The 16,070-nt window shown below is 46.7% G+C and overlaps 1 protein-coding gene across 12 annotated transcripts in view; it reads left to right on the top strand.

The window, feature by feature from the left end:
• LOC110501015 (ankyrin repeat and sterile alpha motif domain-containing protein 1B) overlaps nt 1–16,070 on the top strand; it is a 316,301-nt gene that overhangs the window by 116,932 nt on the left and 183,299 nt on the right. For all 12 annotated transcript variants that reach the window (XR_016490136.1, XR_016490137.1, XR_016490134.1 and 9 more), the window contains 3 exons: nt 516–592; nt 724–834; nt 10,996–11,127. Coding sequence is in view for 8 of the 12 variants with exons in the window: in XM_090213690.1 (XP_090069816.1) it covers nt 516–592; nt 724–834; nt 10,996–11,127 (320 nt within the window). In the remaining 4 variants the exon portion in view is untranslated. The remainder of the gene's footprint in view (nt 1–515; nt 593–723; nt 835–10,995; nt 11,128–16,070) is intronic.

The raw sequence follows: 16,070 nt of genomic DNA, 5'->3' as shown, positions 1-16,070 counted from the left end.
TTAGTTAATTTGTTAAGTAGAAACAACCCCAGTTTGATCCATCATCATTATGTACTATAGTACTCTGTCTCTAGCTGTTTTCACTGAAGGAAATACCATCAGTGAGCAGGTCACTCCAAGATGTGTGTGTGCCACAGTGGCAGAAGCTAGATAGATATTGATTCCGAAAGAGGCCACAGAGAAAAGTAGATTGAAAGAGAGAGAGTGATGGAGAAAGAGGCTTCTTCTCTTTTGACTTCAGCTCTCTTTCTCACCTCTCCATTCTTTAACAGCCTTACATGTCACAATTAACGCTAATTGTTGAAAACATATTTTGTATTTTTTTGCCCCCTTCCTTTGACTATACACAATCTCCTCTCCCCCATCTCCTCTCTCTCCCCCTCTCCCATCTCCTCTCTCTCCCCTTTCTCTCTCCCCATATCTCCCCTCTCTCTCCCCTTGTAATCTCTCTCCTTCGCTCTCTCTACTCCTCCCTCTCCCCCATCTCCTTTCCCCCTCCTCCTCCTCCTCCCCAGATGATGCTGTGACAGGGGAGCTCTCCAAGCTGCTAAATGAGATGAAGATGTGTCGGGACAGAGACTACTCCTTTGAGGTGTGTTATGTTGTTATTCTCTTCATCTTTATCTTATAGATCCTTGTGTTGTCTTTGGAATCATTGCTGATGCTTGTGGTGATCAAACCAAGTCATTAAATTAGTACCCGACTCCACTCTACTCTACTTAGGAGCTCTGCCAGACCATCTCATCCCACTCTCATTCCATGGAGAGCTTTGGCAGCGGTCACCTATCAGACGAGGAGCGACGCAGTAACGGCACCCTTAGCAGAGTCAGAAAGGTGAGCACCATTTTGGATCAGGGAGGGAGGATGGGACCAGGGGTAATCAAGGGGGATGTGGAGGGTGGATGGGACCATTTTGGATCAGGGAGGGTGGATGGGACCAGGGGTAATCAAGGGGGATGTGGAGGGTGGGGACCATTTTGGATCAGGGATGGTGGATGAGACCAGGGGTAATCAAGGGGGATGTGGAGGGTGGGGACCATTTTGGATCAGGGAGGGAGGGAGGATGGGACCAGGGGTAATCAAGGGGGATGTGGAGGGTGGGGACCATTTTGGATCAGGGAGGGTGGATGGGACCAGGGATAATCAAGGGTGAGGAGGGTGAGGACCATTTTCGCAATTTTGGGTCTGGTATCATATTGTTATTCTTAGATTGGAAAACCATGTTCTACTGCATCACTCTGTGGTCCATTCCTGTAGTAGCATTTAGTCACCAGGAGAGGGCAGCCTCAGCCTCAGTAAGGCAGACATGTTTACTGAGCAAAAACATAAACTCAACATTCAACAATTTCAAAGATTTTACTGGGTTACCGTTCATGTAAGGAAATCAGTCAATTGAAATAAATAAATTAGGGCCTGATCTTTTGATTTCACATGACTGGGAAAACAGAAACATCTATTAGTCACAGATATCTTAAACAAAAAGTAGGGGCGGAGATCAGAAAACCAGTCAGCATCTGGTGTGACCAGCATTTGCCTCACGCTGTAAATAGACTTGATCAGGATGATGATTGTGGGCTGTGGAATGTTGTCCCACTCCTCATCAATGGCTGTGCGAAGTTGCTGGATATTGGCGGGAACTCAAACATGCTGTCGTGCAAGTCGATCCAGAGCATCTCATACGTGCTCAATGGGTGACCTGTCTGGGTATGCAGGCCATGAAGGAACTGGGACATTTTCAGCTACCAGATCCTTGCGACATGCTGAAACTTGAGGTGAAGGAGACGGATGAATGGCACGACAACGGTCCTCAGGAACTCGTCACAGTATCTCTGTGCATTCAAATTGCCATCAATAACTACACGTGTTTGTTGTCCGTAGCTTATGCCTGTCCATACCATAACCTCACTGCCACCATGCGGCACTCTGTTCACAACATTGACAACATTAAACCTCTCGCCCACACATCTGCCTGGTACAGTTGAAACCGGTATTCAACTGTGAAGAGCCCACTTCTCCAGCGTGCCAGTGACCATCGAAGGTGAGCATTTGCCTACTGAAGTCGGTTACGACGCTGAACTGCAGTCAGGTCAAGACCCTGGTGAGGACTACGAGCACGCAGATGAGCTTCCCTTAGACGGTTTCTGATAGTTTGTGCAGAAATTCTTCAGTTATGCAAACCCACACATTCATCAGCTGTCCGGGTGGCTGGTCTCAGATTATCCCGCAGGTGAAGAAGTCAGATGTGGAGGTCCTGGGTTGATGTGATTACACATGGTCTGCGGTTGTGAGGCCTGTTGGACGTACTGCCAAATTCTCTAAAACAACATTGGAGGCGGCTTATGGTAGAGAAATTAATATTAAATTCTCTGGCAACTGCTCTTGTGGACATTCCTGCAGTCAGCATGCCAATTGCACACTCCATCAAAACTTGAGACATCTGTGGCATTATGTTGTGTGACAAAACTGCAAATTTTTAGTGGCCTTTTGTCCCCAGCACAGGATCCACCTGTGTAATGACATGCTGTTTAATCAGCTTCTTGATATCCCACACCTGTCAGGTGGTGGATTGTCATGTCAAAGGATACATTCTCACTAACAAGGATGTGAACAAAATGTTAGCGAAATACGTTTTTCGTCCATATGGAACATCACTGGGATCTGGCTGGGCCACTTAACCATCAAATCAAATCAAATTTTATTTGTCACATACACATGGTTAGCAGATGTTAATGCGAGTGTAGCGAAATGCTTGTGCTTCTAGTTCCGACAATGCAGTAATAACAAGTAATCTAACTAACAATTCCAAAACTACTGTCTTGTACACAAGTGTAAGGGGATAAAGAATATGTACATAAGGATATATGAATGAGTGATGGTACAGAGCAGCATAGGCAAGATACAGTAGATGGTATCGAGTACAGTATATACATATGAGATGAGTATGTAAACAAAGTGGCATAGTTAAAGTGGCTAGTGATACATGTATTACATAAGGATACAGTCGATGATAGAGTACAGTATATACGAATGCATATGAGATGAAAAATGTAGGGTAAGTAACATTATATAAGGTAGCATTGTTTAAAGTGGCTAGTGATATATTTACATCATTTCCCATCAATTCCCATTATTAAAGTGGCTGGAGTTGAGTCAGTGTCAGAGTCAGTGTGTTGGCAGCAGCCACTCAATGTTAGTGGTGGCTGTTTAACAGTCTGATGGCCTTGAGATAGAAGCTGTTTTTCAGTCTCTCGGTCCCAGCTTTGATGCACCTGTACTGACCTCGCCTTCTGGATGATAGCGGGGTGAACAGGCAGTGGCTCGGGTGGTTGATGTCCTTGATGATCTTTATGGCCTTCCTGTGACATCGGGTGGTGTAGGTGTCCTGGAGGGCAGGTAGTTTGCCCCCGGTGATGCGTTGTGCAGACCTCACTACCCTCTGGAGAGCCTTACGGTTGAGGGCGGAGCAGTTGCCGTACCAGGCGGTGATACAGCCCGCCAGGATGCTCTCGATTGTGCATCTGTAGAAGTTTGTGAGTGCTTTTGGTGACAAGCCGAATTTCTTCAGCCTCCTGAGGTTGAAGAGGCGCTGCTGCGCCTTCTTCACAATGCTGTCTGTGTGAGTGGACCAATTCAGTTTGTCTGTGATGTGTATGCCGAGGAACTTAAAACTTGCTACCCTCTCCACTACTGTTCCATCGATGTGCATAGGGGGGGTGTTCCCTCTGCTATTTCCTGAAGTCCACAATCATCTCCTTAGTTTTGTTGACGTTGAGTGTGAGGTTATTTTCCTGACACCACACTCCGAGGGCCCTCACCTCCTCCCTGTAGGCCGTCTCGTCGTTGTTGGTAATCAAGCCTACCACTGTTGTGTCGTCCGCAAACTTGATGATTGAGTTGGAGGCCTGCGTGGCCACGCAGTCGTGGGTGAACAGGGAGTACAGGAGAGGGCTCAGAACGCACCCTTGTGGGGCCCCAGTGTTGAGGATCAGCGGGGAGGAGATGTTGTTGCCTACCCTCACCACCTGGGGGCGGCCCGTCAGGAAGTCCAGTACCCAGTTGCACAAGGCGGGGTCCCAGAGACCCAGGGTCTCGAGCTTGATGACGAGCTTGGAGGGTACTATGGTGTTGAATGCCGAGCTGTAGTCAATGAACAGCATTCTCACATAGGTATTCCTTTTGTCCAGATGGGTTAGGGCAGTGTGGTTGAGATTGCATCGTCTGTGGACCTATTTGGGCGGTAAGCAAATTGGAGTGGGTCTAGGGTGTCAGGTAGGGTGGAGGTGATATGGTCCTTGACTAGTCTCTCAAAGCACTTCATGATGACGGAAGTGAGTGCTACGGGGCGGTAGTCGTTTAGCTCAGTTACCTTAGCTTTCTTGGGAACAGGAACAATGGTGGCCCTCTTGAAGCATGTGGGAACAGCAGACTGGTATAGGGATTGATTGAATATGTCCGTAAACACACCGGCCAGCTGGTCTGCGCATGCTCTGAGGGCGCGGCTGGGGATGCCGTCTGGGCCTGCAGCCTTGCGAGGGTTAACACGTTTAAATGTCTTACTCACCTCGGCTGCAGTGAAGGAGAGACCGCATGTTTTCGTTGCAGGCCGTGTCAGTGGCACTGTATTGTCCTCAAAGCGGGCAAAAAAGTTATTTAGTCTGCCTGGGAGCAGGACATCCTGGTCCGTGACTGGGCTGGATTTCTTCCTGTAGTCCGTGATTGACTGTAGACCCTGCCACATGCCTCTTGTGTCTGAGCCGTTGAATTGAGATTCTACTTTGTCTCTGTACTGACGCTTAGCTTGTTTGATAGCCTTGCGGAGGGAATAGCTGCACTGTTTGTATTCGGTCATGTTACCAGACACCTTGCCCTGATTAAAAGCAGTGGTTCGCGCTTTCAGTTACACACGAATGCTGCCACCAATCCACGGTTTCTGGTTAGGGAATGTTTTAATCGTTGCTATGGGAACGACATCTTCAACGCACGTTCTAATGAACTCGCACACCGAATCAGCGTATTCGTCAATGTTGTTGTCTGACGCAATACGAAACATGTCCCAGTCCACGTGATGGAAGCAGTCTTGGAGTGTGGAGTCAGCTTGGTCGGACCAGCGTTGGACAGACCTCAGCATGGGAGCCTCTTGTTTTAGTTTCTGTCTGTAGGCAGGGATCAACAAAATGGAGTCGTGGCCATAAAGGCCTGATAGGTGGAGTGCTGCAGAAATGGTTATCCTTCTGGAAGGTTCCACCATCTCCACAGAGGAACTCTGGAGCTCTGTCAGAGTGACCATTGTGTTCTTGGTCACCTCCCGAACCAAGGCCCTTCTCCCCCGATTGCTCAGTTTTGCTGGGCGGCCAGCTCTAGGAAGAGTCTTGGTGTTTCCAAACTTCTTCCATTTTAGAATGATTGAGTCCACTGTGTTCTTGGGGACCTTCATGTTGCAGACATTTTTTGGTACCCTTCCCCAGACCTGTGCCCAACATAAGCTCTTATGACAATTCCTTCCCCCTCATGGCTTGGTTTTTGCTTCATGCACTGTCAACTGTGGGACCTTATATAGACAGGTTTGTGCCTTTCCAAATCATGTCCAATCAATAGAATTTACCACAGATGGACTCCAAGTTGTAGAAACATCTCAAGGATGATCCATTCAAACAGGTTGCACCTGAGCTCAATTTCAAGTTTTATAGCAAAGGGTCTGAATACTTATGTGAATAAGGTATTCCTTTTTTAAATTTCTAATACATTTGCTAAAATAAAATGAAAACTGTTTTCGCTTTGTCATTATGGGGTATTGTGTGTAGATTGAAGAGGGAAACAATGAATTCAATCCATTTTAGAATAAGGCTGTAACCTAACAAAATGTGTAAAAAGGGAAGGTGTTGGAATACTTTCAGAATGCACTGTACATTTCTGTTCAGTATAGAACATCCTCCTTCCTTCTGTAAAGTAACCACTGATCTGACATGACTGGATTGGTGAAAGCTATGTAATGGAATCCTTGCTTTACATCAAATCAGTGATTTTGCTGGAATTCACTTGAAGGAAGGCAGTAAGGTAGGAAGGAAGGGTGCGTGTTTTAGTACTAGAACAAGGCCTTGGTCAGCCCAGCTTCACCCCTGAGAGCTGATTGGTAGAAGGGCTTTCATCATGGCGACAGGGGTCCAGTTTCTCTCGTTTCCAGGGAGATTGATACCCGTGGCGTTTGGCGCGGCACACTAACAGGAATTGATCTGGTCTGAATCAAACCACTGCCACTGTGTGTGTGGTGGGAGTGGGTGGCTTGATGGAGCAACAGCCTCTGGGCAGGCCTTGCCTTGGTTTAATAGAAGCACAAACACGTCTCAATCAGTCACACACTGAGGCGACGATGTAGGCGCAAACACACACACACACACACACACACACACACACACACACACACACACACACACACACACAGAGCACATGTAATGGAGAGGGTTACGAACAGTATGTATTAGATTTAGTGTCTTCATGGTCAGTGTCTGTATGTGTGTGTCTCGTACTTATTTGTATGGCTCTCTATGGATCTGGATGTGTGAATATGTCCCCTGCGCCCATACAGGCCTATGTGCTCATTTGTATGCATGCACCTCCATTAGCATGACACACTGTAAATGTCACAGAGCGATGCAGCATCTGTCCATCAGACAGACTGATGAATAAAAACATGGTCATCTCCCATATCTGCTGTGGGACACACTCATCAACTTCCTGGTTCCAGAGCTGAGGTATAACCATAGACAAAGTGTTGGATGTCTATGCGTGTAGCCCACTGCCCTCCTCACTACGTCTGCTGTACACTACGGAAGGGCCTCGCTGGCTACGGAAAAGCCTCTTGGCAGCGAAATCCACACGCTGGTTACTGAATAGAACAAGTCAACAGCCAGGTCACAGATAGGTGTTCATCATGTTTGTTTAATAATGATGTGACATCATTGGTGTGCCGTACCGACATGGCCTTGGTGGCCCGTACCGACATGGCCTTGGTGGTCCGTACCGACATGGCCTTGGTGGCCCGTACCGACATGTCCTTGGTGGCCCGTACACCAACATGGCCTTGTCACGTGTGATTGTAAGATGACCATTGACAATTGACAACACAGTCAAGCCCACACTACCTTAATAGTAGCACACAACAAACCAGCTTTTTCCCCACTAAACATAGTCATTTGTGGTGTCAAGGAGTCCAACGACTCTACCCCCAGGCTTCCAAAGGGCCTAGCTCTGACAAATCACCTCTACCGTTCAACAGAGAACAAGAAATATTCATTAGATAGCACATGCTAATATTATTCCACCAAATGAGTGTATCATCATTCAACTGAGCAGACCTGGAAGGACCTGGCTGCCTGGGTCCATGTTGAAGCCTGTGTCCCAAATGGAACCCTTTCTGGCAGTGTTTATGGCTCCCTTTCTAGATCAAAGTAGTGCCCTAGTATGTAGGGAATAGGGTCCAATTTGGGACATGGAAAAAATAATAATGGTATCAGTGTTAAGCCCATCTAATAGACCTGAAGAGAGAGTGTGTGTGTGTGTGTGTGTGTGTGTGTGTGTGTGTGTGTGTGTGTGTGTGTGTGTGTGTGTGTGTGTGTGTGTGTGTGTGTGTGTGTGTGTGTGTGTGTGTGAGATGATTATTGTGTGTTTTGTAGAGTATGTCTATATTGCATTTTGTCTTTTCGCAATCTCATAAGACTGGTGACCTTCTGGTTCTTCCATTTATTTTCTACAGAAATGTCTCTCCCTCTCCTCCTTACTCCATCTGCCCCTCTCTATCATTCTTTCTCTCTCTCTGTTCCTGTCTTGCTCTTTCTCTATTTCCCCTGCCTCTCTGCCTCTCAATCTCACTGGGCTTTCCCTCTGCATCATTTGGGTCACTGCTATTATCAGGAGACAATACCCCTTTCACAAGACCCGTCTAAACATATATCCTCCTGGCAATACAGACCCTGTGAAAAGGGCATATTGTGTGTGTTAGCGTGCACGTGTGTGTATTATTTGTTTGTCAGGATCCCCAGTAGCTTTTGCAGAAGCAGTTGCTGCTCTTCCAGGGGTCCACAAAAAACACTGAACATTACAAAGTTACAAAACACTGATAGACAAGGAAAGTCACACACATTTTAAATACAATTATATACAAACAATGCAACAAAAATAATGTGTGTGTGTGTGTGTGTGTGTGTTTGTCCCCGCCAGTCCATGAGTTGTTTTTTTAATCAGTATTTTTAAGGTCCTTTTGCTGTTTGAGTGATGGGAGATAGTAGAGAGTTCCATGCGATCATGGCTCTGTATAAAACAGCGTTGCCGTGAATTTGTTTTGGACTGTGAAGATACCCCTGGTGGTATGTCTTGTGGGGTGTGAATGAGTGTCTGAGCTGAATGTTATTTGATTATGCAGACAGACTGGTATTTTCGTCACAGTAATATTTCTCATTAAAACTAGGAGAAGCAGTTAATCTCTTGTCAACCCTCAACTAGGAAAGACTAGCATGCATGTTGTTGTTGTTAGTTCTGTATGTGCAGTTAAGCGTTCTGCTTTGTTTATGAGCCAGCTGCAGTTTTGCTACTGTTTCCTTATTTAGAATTTCAGTGAGCTCACTGGCTTTGAGTGCTGTAAAGTGGGAAATCATCCGCATACGTAGGCATTCTAGTTTTGTGTAAAACCAACAGCAAATAATTTAAAATAGAGAAGAGTATCGGCCCAAGGCAACTGCCCTGAGGGATACCTCATTGTAGATATCTGATGTTAAAGACGATTCCATTGAAGAACACTGGGTTCTATTGGATAAATAACTCTCCAACCATGTGTTGGCAGGTGATGTAAAGCCATACCAAGAGCGTTTTTTAAATAATAATGTATGATCAATAACATCGAAGAGTGCACTGAAATCTAACAATACAGCTCCAACTATCATCTTATTATACATTTATTTTAACCAATCAGTCATCTGAGTCAGTGCAGTACAAGTTGAATGTCCTTCTCTATATGCATGCTGAATCAGTAGTTAACTTGTTCTCTGAAAAATAGTGTTGTATTTGATCAAACACAATTATCTGCATCAGTTAACTAAAAATAGGCAGCAAACTGATTGGGCGGCTGTTAGCGCCAGCAAAGGGTGCTTTACTATTTTTAGGCAGTGGAATTACTTTTACTTCCTTCCACACCTGTGGACACACACACTCCTTCAGGCTTTGGTTAAAGATCTAGCCAATAGGGGTGGTGATACAGTCTGCTACCATTCAATAGTTTACCATCAAGGTTGTCTATACCTGGAGGCTTATCATTATTGATGGATAAAAACTGTTTTTCCACCTCTCCCACACTAACTTGACTGAACTGAAAACAGCAATCCTTCTCCTTCATTATTAAAACTCCTTAAGGAGGCTGTGAATTTTTTCAGCTTTTTGTTAAAAATCGCGCAAAATTTCAACGTCCTGCTACTCATGCCAGGAATATAGTATATGCATATGATTAGTATGTGTGGATAGAAAACACTCTGAAGTTTCTAAAACTGGTTAAATCATGTCTGTGACTATAACAGAACGTGTGTAGCAGGCAAAATCCCAAGGAAAACTGTTCACAAAAAAAAAAAAAAATCCCTCCGCCAGTCTCTGTATTGTCTATGGCAAGGGAAAATAGATAGCGACCAGTTTACAGTGCCTACAGCTTCCACACGATGTCGCCAGACTTGGCAATTTGAAGTAATCCTTGGTGAAATGAGGAATAGGCACTTCCTGTCATCGAGTACACCGGAGGAAGTTATGGAAGAAAGAATATGGACCATGATTTCAAGACTTGCTGCTATTGAATACAGATCGCCCCGTGATCAATTTGATCGATTATTAACGTTTACTAATACCTAAAGTTGGATTACAAAAGTAGTTTGAAGTGTTTTGTCAAAGTTTATAGGCAACTTTTTTAATAAAAAAAATGACGTTGCGTTTTGGAAAGCAGTTTTTTCCTGGATCAGACGGGCTTCATAAATGGACATTTTGGGTATACATGGACGGATTTAATCGAAAAAAAAAGACCCAATTGTGATGTTTATGGGACATATAGGAGTGCCAACAAAGAAGCTCGTCAAAGGTAATGAATGTTTTATATTATATTTCTGCGTTTTGTGTAGCGCCGGCTACGCTAATTCTTTTGTTTACGTCCCCTTCAGGTATTTCGGGGGGGTTGCATGCTATCAGATAATAGCTTCTCATGCTTTCGCCGAAAAGCATTTTAAAAATCTGACATGTTGGCTAGATTCACAACGAGTGTAGCTCTAATTGAGTACCCTGCATGTGTGTTTTAATGAAAGTTTGAGTTGTATCGAGTACTATTAGTTGTCACCCTGAAATTTCCGCTGATGTTGATCCCTGTACAGGGACAGCAGCCATAACAGGTTTTAAATACTTTATACCAAAATATGATGGTTTACTGTTTCACTTCTGACTTTTTCCACTACTAGTGAAAATAGTAATTGAAATGATTGGCAATACCAAAAGGTTTTGTTATGAAAGGCCCATCAACTTCAACGAATGATGGAGATGAATTGGGTTTTTCGTCATTTATCTTTGTTTGGTAATACTTTCTTCTTTTTGTTTAGTTTAGTTTCAACAGTTCTCATTATGTCGACCAATCGGCAGAGCAGCCTGACTTGTTTGCCACCTCTTTTGCATAATTTCTTTGAAACATGAAATGTTTCAGTTCGTCATCAATCCAGGAGGCTCTAACAGTTCCCACGGTTAGTTTCTTAACAGGTGCTTGTCAACAATTTGCATGAATAGTTTTCAGAAGACTTCCAGTTCTGCATCTGGATTCACTCCCTCGTACATATCAGACCAACACATTCTTTACATCTTCAATATGGTATTGTGTTTCTCTGTAGTGATCTGGAGTAGGGCTGTGTGAGATTCAGTGTGTGTGGTGTGTGTGTGTGTTGTGAGTGTGTGTTTTAAATGAACCGTGTGTATTGTATCTCTCTGCAGCGGCCCACTCCCCCACTTCCCCCGGCCCAGGAGGAAGAGGAGGGGGAGAAGAGCTGTGGCCCCGCTGGGTTCTGGGAGGCCCTCACACCCTGCAACGGTTGTCACAACCTGGGCTTCTCCAGCCTGTCACAGGTACGCACACACCTCCCCCTGTCACTTGTAATTCCTACACCTCCTGTCATTACTTTAACTGATAACCATTGTTATGGAGTGCCAGTGTACTATGCTATAATTGCCCTGTCTCAATCATAAGTCACTCTAATGGCCTGTTTCCCAGTTTGCATGGCTTGTTGCCTCTGAAACCCTCAGTTAATATACATCACCCAGCAGAATGCAGCTCTGCTGGGCCATGTAGCAATATGTTTATGTATTTCCATGACTAATAGAGATCAGTGGATGTCGTCTTTCGTTTTGCGCTTGGTGTGTGTTTGTCGTTGTGTTGCCGTGAGCACCACATAGTATCTCTCTCGACCACTTGCTCTCTTTCACAATCTATCTTTCTGACTATCTGTCTTTCTGACTCTCTGTCTTTCTGACTCTCTGTCTTTCTGACTATCTGTCTTTCTGACTGTCTGTCTTTCTGACTGTCAATCTTTGACTGTCTGTCTTTCTGAATGTCTGTCTTTCTGACTATCTATCTTTCTCACTATCTACAGTTGAAGTCAGAATTTACCAACACCTTAGCCAAATACATTTAAACTCAGTAAACATTCCCTGTCTTAGGTCAGTTAGGATCACCACTTAATTTTAAGAATGTGAAATGTCAGAATAATAGCAGAGAGCATGATGTATTTCAGCTTTTATTTCTTTCATCACATTCCCAGTAGGTCAGAAGTTTACATACACTCAATTAGTATTTGGTAGCATTGCCTTTAAATTGTTTAACTTGGGTCAAACGTTTCGGGTAGCCTTCCACAAGCTTCCCAGAATAAGTTGGGTGAATTTGTCCCATTCCTCCTGACAGAGCTGGTGTAACTGAGTCAGGTTTGTAGGCTTCCTTGCTCACACACGCTTTTTCAATTCTGCCCATGCATTTTCTATGGGATTGAGGTCAGGGCTTTGTGATGGCCACTCCAATACCAAGTATGCTTGGGGTCATTGTCTATTTGGAAGACCCATTTGCGACCAAGCTTTAACTTCCTGACTGATGTCTTTGAGATGTTGCTTCAATATATCCACATCATTTTCCATCCTCATGATGCCATCTAAAAAGTACGATCTTTGTCCATGTGCAGTTGCAAACCGTAGTCTGGCTTTTTATGGTGGTTTTGGAGCAGTGGATTCTTCCTTGCTGAGTGGTACCTTGGTACCTGAGTGGCCGTGGTACCTTCAGGCGTTTGGAAATAGCTCCCAAGGATGAACCAGACTTGTGTAGGTCTACAATTTTTTTGTTCTGAGGTCTTGGCTGATTTCTTTTGATTTTCCCATGATGTCAAGCAAAGATGCACTGAGTTTGAAGGTAGGCCTTGAAATACATCAAATGATGTCAATTAGCCTATCAGAAGCTTCAAAAGCCATGACATCATTTTCTGGAATTTTCCAAGCTGTTTAAAAGCACAGTCAACTTAGTGTATGTAAACTTCTGACCCACTGGAATTGTGATACAGTGAAATAATCTGTTTGAAAATAATTGTTGGAAGAATTACTCTTGTCAGGCACAAAGTAGATATCCTAACCAACTTGCCAAAACTATATTAACAAGACATTTGTGGAGTGGTTAAAAAACTAGTTTTAATGACTCCTACCTAAGTGTATATACACTTCCGACTTCAACTGTATAGTTCTTACTATCTTTCTGAATATCTTTCTGACTATCTATCTTTCTTACCATCTTTCTGATTGTCTTTTTCTCTCTTCATTTAGTTTCTCTCTCTCTCTCTTTCTCTCTCCCTTCATTTTTCTCTTTCTTGTTGTCTCCACAACGGGGAAGAGCATCAGTATCCATTCTGCCAGCTCTTTTCCCTCCCTCTCTCCCCCTCCCGTCTCCCTCTTTTCCCCTCCCTCTCTCCCCTCCTGTCTCCCTCTTTTCCCCTCCCTCTCTCCCCCTCCTGTCTCCCTCTTTTCCCCTCCCTCTCCCCCCCTCCTGTCTCCCTCTTTTCCCCTCCCTCTCCCCCCTCCTGTCTCCCTCTTTTCCCCTCCCCCTCTCCCCTCCTGTCTCCCTCTTTTCCCCTCCCTCTCTCCCCTCCTGTCTCCCTCTTTTCCCCTCCCTCTCTCCCCTCCTGTCTCCCTCTCTCCCCTCCTGTCTCACTCTCTCCCCTCCTGTCTCCCTCTTTTCCCCTCCCTCTCTCCCCCTCCTGTCTCCCTCTTTTCCCCTCCCTCTCTCCCCCTCCTGTAAACCCTCTTTTCCCCTCCCTCTCTCCCCCTCCTGTCTCCCTCTCTCCCCTCTTGTCTCCCTCTTTTCCCCTCCTGTCTCCCTCTTTTCCCCTCCCTCTCTCCCCCTCCTGTCTCCCTCTTTTCCCCTCCCTCTCTCCCCCTCCTGTCTCCCTCTCCCCCCCTCCTGTCTCCCTCTTTTCCCCTCCCCCTCCCCCCTCCTGTCTCCCTCTTTTCCCCTCCCTCTCTCCCCTCCTGTCTCCCTCTTTTCCCCTCCCTCTCTCCCCTCCTGTCTCCCTCTCTCCCCTCCTGTCTCACTCTCTCCCCTCCTGTCTCCCTCTTTTCCCCTCCCTCTCTCCCCCTCCTGTCTCCCTCTTTTCCCCTCCCTCTCTCCCCCTCCTGTAAACCCTCTTTTCCCCTCCCTCTCTCCCCCTCCTGTCTCCCTCTCTCCCCTCTTGTCTCCCTCTTTTCCCCTCCCTCTCTCCCCCTCCTGTCTCCCTCTTTTCCCCTCCCTCTCTCCCCCTCCTGTCTCCCTCTCTCCCCTCCTGTCTCCCTATTTCCCCTCCCCCTCTCCCCCTCCTGTCTCCCTCTTTTCCCCTCCCTCTCCCCCTCCTGTCTCCCTCTTTTCCCCTCCCTCTCTCCCCCTCCTGTCTCCCTCTTTTCCCCTCCCTCTCTCCCCCTCCTGTCTCCCTCTTTTCCCCTCCCTCTCTCCCCCTCCTGTCTCCCTCTTTTCCCCTCCCTCTCTCCCCCTCCTGTCTCCCTCTTTTCCCCTCCCTCTCTCCCCCTCCTGTCTCCCTCTTTTCCCCTCCCTTTCTCCCCCTCCTGTCTCCCGCTTTTTCTCTCTCCCCTCCCGTCTCCCCGTTTTCCCTCTCCCCTCCTGTCTCCCCCTTTTCCCTCTCCCTCTCCCCCTCATGCCCCCCCCCTTTCCCCTCCCTCTCCCCCTCCTGCCCCCCTTCCCCTCCCTCTCCTGCCCCCCCCTTTCCCCTCCTGTCTCCCCCTCTGTCCTCCCCCCTCTGTCCTCCCTCTCTGCCCCCTCTTCCCTCCTGTGTCTGGCCCACAGCCTGGCTAGAGTTAACTATCTGTCAACACCTGGGTCTCTGTGTGGTGGGAGATGATGGGCTTGGGATGGAGTCCCTGACCGATTAGCAGGGTCCACTTTTGGGATTTTGTGTGTGTGTGTACATTTTGTTCTCAACTAGCCTCATTTTGGTTTCAACTAGCCCAAAATTCTCCCCACACCTGCTCTCCCTGTCCCCAAGGCAATCAGCTCCCTCCTATAACAGGATGCTTCAACTAGTCCTGGAACTTTCAGAGTGTTTGTTCAACCAATCAATTACTCAACACAATCTTCACAAAATATCCATCTGTATTGTTTAATGTTAGAGGTTAAATTGAAAGTAAGAACGCATTTTCTGCACCAATGTCCACCACCAAAGCAGACATACTCCACACCTCCTCAGTCTCCCTCCTTTTTTCTCTCCTCCTTCTCTCCATCTGTCCTTCTCTCCTTCCTCCTCTCATCCGTCCGGTTTGTCAGATTGTCAGAGTGATGGCAGTCCCACTGGGCTCTGTTCACTTCCTATTTTTAAGTGGTGAAATGTCTCTCTCTCACTTTCCACTCGGTTTCACTTCTTCGCTTTTTCTCCACAACTTTCTTTCCCCTTGGCCTCACCCCCCATCTCTCTCTCTCCTTCCCTACATCACCCCCCATCTCTCTCTCTCCTTCCCTACATCAGCCCCCATCTCTCTCTCCTTCCCTACATCAGCCCCCATCTCTCTCTCCTTCCCTACATCACCCCCATCTCTCTCTCTCCTTCCCTACATCAGCCCACATCTCTCTCTCTCCTTCCCTACATCAGCCCCCATCTCTCTCTCCTTCCCTACATCACCCCATCTCTCTCTCTCCTTCCCTACATCACCCCCATCTCTCTCTCTCCTTCCCTACATCAGCCCACATCTCTCTCTCTCTCCTTCCCTACATCAGCCCACATCTCTCTCTCTTCTTCCTTACATCACCCCCCATATCTCTCTCTCCTTCCCTACATCACCCCCCATCTCTCTCTCCTTCCCTACATCACCCCCGTCTCTCTCTCTCCTTCCCTACATCAGCCCACATCTCTCTCTCTCCTTCCCTACATCACCCCCCATCTCTCTCTCTCCTTCCCTACATCAGCCCACATCTCTCTCTCTCCTTCCCTACATCAGCCCACATCTCTTTCTCACTGTCTGACAGAAGTGTGTTAATCGCTGTATCGATCGCCGTGGTAGCGAGGTCTCAGCTGTCACTCAAGCTGTCAGTCAGAGAGACGGACTGTACTCTGATGTATGCTGCAGAGGGTGACTGTAAAAGGCTGCTCTGTGTGTGTGTGTGTGTGTGTGTGTGTGTGTGTGTGTGTGTGTGAGAGAGAGAGCCAGCCAGCCAGCCAGCCACAGGAGCAACCCCAAGTCATCATCAAATGTCTTTCATTGCCACAGTTCCTATATATGGGCATTGAGAAGGTGGAAAAACGTGTCATTCTCTGTCGCATGTCTTGCATATGTGTGTTTGAGCGGAGGGGGTTCCATCTCTCTTCTCACACAGACGTGGACCCTCTGTCCTCTCCATGTGAACGCAGACTGATGCCATGACAACCAAGGACCATTTTAGGTGGTGTGTTTGGTAAAGCGGTGCGGGGTTCCTTCAGCTGAAAGTGCGGCTTAGAGGAAAAAAGGTATGAACTTTTTCACTGTGGAGCCCCTGCAGAGAGAACGATGGAGAGAGATGG

The sequence above is a fragment of the Oncorhynchus mykiss genome, chromosome 21, assembly GCF_057628025.1.
Source record: "Oncorhynchus mykiss isolate SJ-2025 chromosome 21, ASM5762802v1, whole genome shotgun sequence".
In the NCBI taxonomy this organism is placed as follows: Eukaryota; Metazoa; Chordata; class Actinopteri; order Salmoniformes; family Salmonidae; genus Oncorhynchus; species Oncorhynchus mykiss.
Note: the sequence above shows the minus strand (reverse complement) of the source record. Positions and strands in the feature narration are given on the sequence as shown.